Raw genomic sequence first — 9,768 nt, forward strand, 5'->3', positions numbered from 1 at the left:
TTTTTTTTAATGGTTTTTCGAGACAGGGTTTCTCTGTAAAGCCCTGGCTGTCCTGGAACTCACTTTGTAGACCAGGCTGGCCTTGAACTCAGAAATCCTCCTGCCTCTGCCTCCCGAGTGCTGGGATTAAAGGCGTGCGCCACCACGCCCGGCTTGAAAGGAGACTTTTAGGAGAGCATTTGAAATATAAATGAAGAAAATATCTAATAAAAAGATTTTTTAAAAAAGAGTTTAACATACTCTTACAGCAGAACAGGGTTCGATTCTTTTTTTTCCCCACATTTTTTATTAGATATTTTCTTCATTTACATTTCAAATGTTCTCACAAAAGTCTCCTATACCCTCCCTGCGCCCTGCTCCCCTACCAACTCACTCCCACTTCTTGGCCCTGGTATTCACCTGTACTGGGGCATATAAAGTTTGCAAGACCAAGGGGCCTCTCTTCCCAATGATGGCCAACTAGGCCATCTTCTGCTACATATGCAGCTTGAGACATGAGCTCTGGGGGTACTGATTAGTGGGGAAAACCCTCAAAGATATGGGCACAGGGGGAAAATTCCTGAACAGAACAGCAATGGCCTGTGCTGTAAGATCAAGAATCTACAAATGGGACCTCATAAAATTGCAAAGCTTCTGTAGAGCAAAAGATATTGTCAATAAGAAAAAGGCCACCAACAGATTGGATAGGAATTTTTACCAGTCCTAAATCTGATAGGGAACTAATATCCAATATATACAAAGAGCTCAAGAAGCTTAACTCCAGAAATTCAAATAACCCCATTAAAAATGGGGTACAGAGCTAAACAAAGAATTCTCACCTGAGGAATACCAAAGGGCTAAGAAGCACTTGAAAAAATGTTCAACATCCCTAATCATCAGAGAAATGCAAATTAAAACAACCCTGAGATTCCATCTCACACCAGTCAGAATGGCTAGGATCAAAAATTCAGGTGACAGCAGATGCTGGCGAGGATGTGGAGAAAGAGGAACACTCCTCCATTGCTGGTGGGATTGCAAGTTGGTACAACCACTCTGGAAGTCAGTCTGGCAGTTCCTCAAAAAACTGGACATCGTACTACCAGTAGATCCAGCAATACCTCTCCTGGGCATATACCAGGAAGATGTTCCAACTGGTAACAAGGACATATGCTCCACTGTGTTCATAGCAGCCCTATTTATAATAACCAGAAGCTGGAAAGAACCCAGATGTCCCTCAACAGAGGAATGGATACAGAAAATGTGGTACATTTACTCAACTATTAAAAACAATGAATTTATGAATTTCTTGGGCAACTGGATGTATCTAGAGGATATCATCCTTAGTGAGGTAACCTAATCACAAAAGAACTCACTTGATATGCACTCATTGATAAATGGATATTAGCCCAGAAACCTAGAATACCCAAGCTACAATTTCCAAAACACAAGAAAATCAAGAAGGAAGGCCAATGCGTGGATACTTCATTCCTCCCTAGAATAGGGAATAAAATATCCATGCAAGGAGTTGCAGAGACAAAGTTTGGAGCTAAGACAAAAGGATGGACCATCCAGAGACTGCCCCACCCGGGGGTCCATCCCATAATCAGCCACCAAACGCAGACACTATTGCATACGCCAGCAAGATTTTGCTGAAGGGAACCCTGATATAGCTGTCTCCTGTCAGACTTTGCCAGCGCCTGGTAAATACAGAAGTGGATGCTCACAGTCATCTATAGGATGGAACACAGGGCCCCCAATATAGGAGCTTGAGAATGTACCCAAGAGCTGAAGGGGTCTGCAACCCTACAGGTGAAACAATGACAGGGTTCAATTCTTAGCACCCGTGTGATGGCTCAGAATAATTTGTAACTTCAATTCCAGGGAATCAATGCCCTCTTCTGGGCTCTGAAGAAACCAGGCATGCATGTGAGTGCACAGACATACATGCAGGAAAAGCACACACACACACACACACACCAAACCACACCACATCACACACAAAATGCCAGAGTCCTTCCCCTACCCTCTCCAAAAATGTAGAATTTAAGAGGTAATACAGCTTTGTAAAGAGTGGCATTTCCTAAGATGACAGTGCAGAGAGAAGGCAGCATTTGCTTTTGGCCTGACTTAATTTTCAAGTCTCTTGCATGTGTAACATTTTGCTTTTTTAAAAGTGATCTTATGTTTGTCATCACTGTTGAAATAAGAGTCAGAGGAAGTGGATGGGCAGATCTGAGTCCACAATGTGGGTTAGAAGGTAAAGGGTTAATGTAGGCCAGTGGATTTCCCAGGACTTCCTAAAGATCTGAGCCTCCTTGGCATGGGCTACCATGTGTTTAACTGGTCTCTAGCATGACACAAGGATTCAGATATTTCTTCTGGGAACAAACACACATTCTTATTATGTGACAATTTCTCTCAGAAGGGAAACACTCATAGCATCATATTAAGCCTGCATGTTCTAAGCATTCATGTTTGTCATGTGCCATTACAGAGGAATAATCTCAAAATTATCAGAATATTTGATTTCCTATTAAGTGAGCCCAAATGGTTATGTTCTTTCATCCTTTTGCCTGTGGTTTATCCGTTTGGGAACTGATTTTGCTGGCTATGGAGCTTGCCTCTAGAAGGTAATGTGAGCTCACGTTTATTGCATACTTTATGGGCATTCTTCCTTTTGTCTTCCCAGCAGTCATCTGAGGTCATTATTATTCTTTCCATCTGACCAGGAAAGGCCATGAGTTCAATGCCTGAGGGTAGCGCTCCAGGAAAGCTGTTTGCTTTCTTCATTTCCTTCATATTCATAAACATTCACAGTTGACTTTTCAGTCCCACACTGTAGTTATGCATATATATATATACATATATATACATATATATATGTATATATATATGGCTCAGTGTACTATATCAGTATATGTATATAATACATACTTGCCAGAGCAAGCTACCTGGTGTATTCATCACCTCAGATAGTTATCATTGCTTTGCGTTAGGAGCACTCAATTCTATTAGCCATTTGAAGTATCAATTACATAGTTCTGTCCACTATAGTTATCCAACTATGCTAAGAAAGCACCTGCTGCATACAGCTCAGTAATTTTCAGGATATATGTTATCAGCAAACATTTATCTGCAGAATTTTTCATATGCTTTGAGAAGCTGAGAAGCTCAGCATCAACAGGCTTGCCAGTCAATTGAAGACTGGCTCTGAGGACAGGCCACATGTGCCCTTCTAGGCATTAGGGATGCAGATTTTACAGTAGAGAGTGTAGCTCTCTTAGCCACTGAAATCCTTCTTTGCTTCCTTTGTGTCTTCTTCCTCCTATGGTGCATTTAGAAAGGGGACTGTTGGGGAAAGAGCCTGTAGAGGTTACCTCCATGGGTAGGGCACTGATTGCTTAGCCCTTCATTTACTGTTCACGTTTTCATATAAGTCCAGTAAAAGCTACCAAATTCCAGTAACAGTATAAACTTTCTATAGGCTTTCAATAATTCAGCTTTGTTCTGGTAAGCATTAATTTATAGTGTTAATTTTAAAAGAAAGGCTGATAAACTGGTTGTTCTTTTTTTCTGAGCAATTGAAAGTGTTAAATGTGTATTCTGATGCAAATCACAAGCAGTGAAAATTACAAATGAGCAAGTATCTTGTTTCAGCACAGATTTGCTTCATCATGATTGTCAGTTTTAATGATTTCTAGAGACTTGCTAGATTAAACTTTCTGAACTACCATAGGTACTGTCGTGGATTCACCCAGAAAACAAAATGGTCATTATGCGCTGCAGTCAGCCTCTTGTCGGTATGAGTGGTAAAAGAAATAAAGATGACGAGAAATACCTGGATGTGATCAGGGAAACTAACAAACAAACTTCTAAGCTCATGATTTATGATGCACGACCCAGTGTAAATGCAGTCGCCAACAAGGTGAGTGTAATCAATGGAGACCTACCTTACATATGAACTACAATGTTCGCCATGAATTATTTTCCAGAATATATCAACCAATATGTGGATTTATTTTGAATTTTCATGTCCCATTTTTTAAGTCCCATTGGATTCTAATCCCAGCAATGGGAAGATGGAGGCAGGAGATAAAAAATTCAAGATCATCCTCAGTTATATAATGAGTTCTAGGCCAACTTGACTTACTTTAGACCTTGTCGAAAGAAAGAAAGAAAGAAAGAAAGAAAGAAAGAAAGAAAGAAAGAAAGAAAGAAAGAAAGAATAAATGAACAATAACAAAAGCCTAATGCGGTCATATATATCTGTAATACTAGTAATGCCAGCACCAAGGAGACAAGGAGACAGACACAGGAGGATCCCAGGTATTTAAGCCTAAAATCTCAGTATTTGAATGGCTAAGGCCAAAGAAAGACTTCCTTAAAAGGCATGTCTAGAACTGTAATGAAAGTGGGTTTTGTCTATAACCTTATGCAAAACATAGTCTTTGACACCCTTGCCACTATGTGTGACCACCCTTATTATGTGAAGTGGTGGGGCATCTTCAGGGACTTGTAGGAAACTGCTGCTATTTAATCTGAAGTTTATCATTTTATTTGAAGACTCCCTCATGCATACTATAAGATAGTTAAATATATAAGTAGGTCAACATATGGGTTTTATAATCATAGACATAGAAGTTGATTTTTGAAAAGCAAATTTCAATTGTCTTTTTACGTTTCTAAGCCTACCTTCCTGTGGGGGCTTTGTGGGGAAGAATTGTTTGCTATGTTTGCTTTGTGTTTTTGTTGGTCAGTTGGTTTTTAGGCAGGGTCTCATGTTTAGTCTAGGCCGTGTTGGAATCTGTTGCAGCCTTCCAGCCTCAGCCTCTCATGAACTGAGATTGTAGGTTTAAGCTACCTTGTATTTTTTGATTCTCTCATCAAAACCTGTGTGGTTTCCAAATGCTCACAAGCAAGCCTGTCCCAAGTTGCTCACTCCCAGATTCTGTCTTTTGGCTTTATTCTCTTCAGCTCCAGGCTTAAATTTCATCATCTTTAATGCTTTGCTCTTCCCAAGGTCATTTATCTGACATCTTTAATTATTCAGAACCCATCACAAGAACCTGAAAGCAAAGCAAGTCGTTGAGCAGTCCAGATAGATATAGCAATTTCCGAAATGGAATGTGTGTGAAGTCTGTCTCCCTTACCGTGTATTAGAGTATGGATGTATGTGGGGCTTAGCTCTTCACCATGTGTGTGTGGCTCAGCAGTCCTACACAGTTATTCCTAGGCTTCCCGCCCTGACCTCATGCATGCTGTAGATGAGCTATTTGTTAACACAGTTGGGGGTTATATAGAAATAATTTCAAACTTCTATGTAAAACAGTCATGAAGTTGAATTGGTAATTCAATTAAGAATTGTAAGTAAAGCATTTAGGAAATTAAATCTAAATATCTTCTTGGGTTATCCTTAATTTTGTATATTTTAAATTCCATTATCCTTCATATATAATTCAAGGTGAACACATGTATAAAATACAATATTTCCATGTACTTACTTAGCCTGAAATAGGTATTATATACCGTTAAAATAAAGTATTTAGAAAGAATACTTTAAAATATTAAAGTGTATGAAATGAATACCTTAGTTATATTAAATTCTAAAGCTCATTATAACAACACAATTCTTGAATGCCTTTTTAATGTTAGGGAAATAAGCCTCTGTTTCTAGTCTGCTTAGGAATGAAAAGAAGGAAAATATTAAGGGAAAAAACCAACCAAACCACCTAAGCCTTCAAGCACGCTAGGTCTGGGCTCTGTCTCTCCACTAGTTGTCTTATATCCATAGCAACGGGCCTCTGGCCCTTTATAGCATTCTAGGTAATTTGGGTTGTTCAGTTTTTTTGAAAAAAGAAAAACCAAAGGGAAGACTTCAAAAGTAACCAGAGATAGAGAATTTGAACTTTAGGGATCTCAGCCTGTGCTTGACTAATTGATTTTTACCCTTGCTGACTTCTGTTCCCTTTGCCCCTCATAATTGTTCCTCCCTTGTGAGTATTTAGATGTAATCGGCAACGTTGAGCACATTGTTTTCAATTAAACAAAACTCAGGGTTGGTAACATCTAGCACCACACGGCTTCTATTTTGGGGCAGAGCACTTTGTTGGGTTAAAGTTGGGCTATGTTAATGTCTTGTTTTGCCAGAAACTTTGGCAATAACTAAAACATGTATTTTTCCTTTTGCTTATTTTTTTTTACACTTCATGCTCAGTTATTTATGAAAGGAACTCCAGTGTCAAGCATCTCTGAAAACCCTAAAATTATGTATCAGCCACAGATGCAGAGGAGCAGACCTTCTGTCTGTGGAGAGCGAGCATGTCACTGCATTATATATAGGCTTGCCGAGGTAGCTAAAAGTAAACCAGCTCGTCCCAGGTCTCGGCCTGCAATTTGCAGAGATACTGCCAGGCAGATGCCAGTAACTCTGGCCATCAACAAAGCATCAACAGCCAGAAAGAGAGGAACATGATACATTTGTCTGCTGACTTACTGGCAAAAAAAGCTCTTTTTAAATGGCAAATATGCACTGGAGAGACTCTTTTGTGATTAAGAGCACTTACAACTCTTTCAAAGCACCCACAGCTACCTGTAGCTCCAGCTCCAGGAGATCTGACAGCATCTAGCTCCAGAATCCATGCCTAAGTATGTTTTCTCCTCGAGAGTGTTTGGAGACTGAGGTCTCTGGCCTTACATGGAGATGTCCAAGTTTGAAGTTCAAATGATAGTCTTATTCTACTACAAGAAACCTCTATAAGTAACCCTGGGGCACAGAGACACTCAGTTGGTTTTGCCTTTCCAACTCTGGCTCCAAGCTTATCTCCCTAACTTTGATATTGTGGGGATGGCACATTTGCCTACCATTTTCCTCTTCAGTCCCCAGTGCAAGTGTTTCCCTGTGCTCCTCCTGGAGGCACTCTAAAGTTGGTACCTCTTCAAACTCTAAGAAGTGTTTCACTTTTTCCTTAAGGTCCCAACTTCATGTATCCCATGACATTTTAAAAATCTTTAATCGAAGTACAACTGTGTTTTTAAACAAAGCCATAATGTCTTTTTTCATCACTGTGGAAATGGATCCCTTTCACATTGTTGTGGTGGTGAGCACGATTAAGTACTATTGGGTGCACTACGAAGTGTTTCAGTAATAGGCCACTTACCTAGCATGTACAGTGTCTTGAGTTCCATATGTAGCACTATAAGACAACAGCAGCAAGGTTTTGTGCTTGATACAGTAGGTGGTTGCCATCTTATCTCTCTTAGAACCTTGTGGGCCCACTATGTGCAGGTCTGTTCTTGCTGTTTATATAATGGAAAGATGGTGGGGATATTGTGGAAAGGGTTTCTATGTTGAAATCAAAGCAGACATAAATTCTGTGTATTAATTACATAATTTTGTAATGGATGAACCTCTTAGTTTCTGCTTCCCAATGTGCCAAATGTGGATAGTAACATCTGTTTTGTAGCATTCCTGTAAGAGGTAAAATTACAAAGTATGTCACAGAGTCTCATCAGAAGGTGGTTACTGTTAGCCATTGTATAAGAGTCTGGCTCTTTTCACTCTGTTAGAACTAGGTGGTGAACCCTATTTTACAAGACAGCACACTAGTGCTTTAAGTTTAGTGTCTGGCACTAGATCATTAGGTAAGGAGAGGCTGAAGCTAAGCTGTTGACCTGTGTCTAACTCCAAAAGCTGTTTTCCCCCTAACAGATTATAGCCTATGTGAATGTTCACAATGTTAGAGTGCCCACTGCCACACCAATATGGCTACATCTTCCCCAAACAGTACAATAATAACCATAAATTTTATGAAGGAGGACTTTTCAAAGCCTATTCTTGCTTTTCCAGGTCTAGAAAAGGCAATAATTACAGAACATTGTGAAGGGAATACAGCTGATGAATTCAATTGTCTGCCACTCCCCCCCCCCCCCCCCATACACACACCAGGAAATTGCCAGCCTTCCATATTTTTCTCCAGCTCAAAGTACTCAGGTTGTTGAGGATTTGTGCATTAACTACTTAATGAGAGAGGTTTGGGATACAATTTTGAAAGTACATGAGATACTTTGGCTAAGAAGTTACTGACAAACTAAAAAACCTATGTGATTGTAATCTTGTTGTTTCTTAGGCAACAGGAGGAGGATATGAAAGTGATGACGCATATCAAAACTCAGAACTTTCTTTCTTAGACATTCATAATATTCATGTTATGCGAGAATCTTTAAAAAAAGTGAAAGATATTGTTTATCCCAACATAGAAGAATCTCATTGGTTGTCCAGTTTGGAGTCTACTCATTGGTTAGAACATATCAAGGCAAGTATACTTTAAAAATATTTGCAAGTATAGAAGAATTAATATTTTGAAGGTGATATTTTTCCTTAAAAATTTAAAAATTATATGCTCTGAGACTGTAGTAGAAGATTCTATATTTGATAGCTTTATGTTTCTTATAATTTGTTTAGCTAAATTGAAGATTTTACAGCATCATTATATCTTATTTTTAGAGTCTCTTCCAGTCTTGTCAGTCGTAAATAGTTTCATGTGGGTTTATTTAGGAATAGCCAATTTATTATTCAACCATTATTAGGTGTATCCCTCAGAGACCTAGACAGAGGTGCAGTTTCTTTGTCATTTTCCTTTTAACAATTTATTACTGATTAATTTTATAGACTAGGTTTTGCATTTTGATTGCATTCAGTCATTTTTCCCAATAGAAGCATAAAACTCCTCTTTTCAAAGTACAAGTGTTAGAAACTATGTTCGCAGACTGGCACTTTTGAAAAACATATAGTTTTCTAAATAACCAACTGAAAGTATATTTTAAGCAGGTAAATTATTAAGATACAGTGTTCTCTAATGAGATTTTAATTTTTATCTTGCATTTTTAATTTTTTCCTAACTTTTTTTAATTTATCATCCTCAAAAATTGGATTACAAAATAATTAATTGTGGCAACTAAATATAATGTAGTATCCTGAATGGGACTCTAGAAAAGAAAAGGGGCAGTAGGTTAAGAACTAAGGAATAACTAAAAAGGAATTGAAGACTCCCAGAGTCAACATTGGGCCTACAGATACACCTATACCCACATATACCTGCACACACAGGCTGACACTACCCCCCCCAACTCCCAAAAAGGGGTAGATAAAAGAGGAAGCAGTAAAGAGTCATATGATTTTAATAGAAGCTTTTAAGTCTTGGGATACTTCCGCCTGTTTTCAGACAAAGAACTTAGATGTTTTATTCAGGTACAAATCACAATTTTGAAAGTGTAGTAGATTAGAATTTTTATGTTCATAGAAAATCATCATAAATAACCTGACTGTAAAGGAAAAGTTACATATATATAATGAAGTGTTGTGCAGTCACAAAGTAAATCAAGTATTGTGGTTGCTAATAGCATGAGGAAATGCTCAGAAGCATTTCCAAGTAAAGAATCCAGGGGAATTTATAAATGTATTCCAACTTTTTCTTTCTTCATCCTTTCCACAAGGTAGGATATTTTCATGTCTTTTTTTTTCTTTAAGAGAAATAGGGGAAATAGAAAGGGAGAAGAAAGAGGGAGTGAAGAGCAAGAAGGCAGAGAGAATGAATACATGCATATAGACATGTATCAGAAACCTTAGGAAGCCAACCAAGAAAAGCCCAGGACCAGATGGGTTTAGTGCAGAGTTCTATCAAACCTTCAAAGAAGAACTAATCCCAGTTCTTCACAAACTATTCCACAAAATAGAATCAGAAGGTACTCTACCCAACTCATTCTATGAAGCCACAATTACTCTGATACCTA

The 9,768-nt window shown here is 38.5% G+C and overlaps 1 protein-coding gene across 4 annotated transcripts in view; it reads left to right on the top strand.

The window, feature by feature from the left end:
- The window catches only part of Mtm1 (myotubularin 1), a 111,124-nt gene that overhangs the window by 81,335 nt on the left and 20,021 nt on the right, over nucleotides 1-9,768 (top strand). For all 4 annotated transcript variants that reach the window (XM_021152885.1, XM_021152884.1, XM_029473163.1 and 1 more), the window contains 2 exons: nucleotides 3,716-3,904; nucleotides 8,106-8,291. In XM_021152885.1, coding sequence (XP_021008544.1) covers nucleotides 3,716-3,904; nucleotides 8,106-8,291 — 375 coding nt within the window. The remainder of the gene's footprint in view (nucleotides 1-3,715; nucleotides 3,905-8,105; nucleotides 8,292-9,768) is intronic.

The sequence above is a fragment of the Mus caroli genome, chromosome X, assembly GCF_900094665.2.
Source record: "Mus caroli chromosome X, CAROLI_EIJ_v1.1, whole genome shotgun sequence".
NCBI classification, from domain to species: Eukaryota; Metazoa; Chordata; class Mammalia; order Rodentia; family Muridae; genus Mus; species Mus caroli.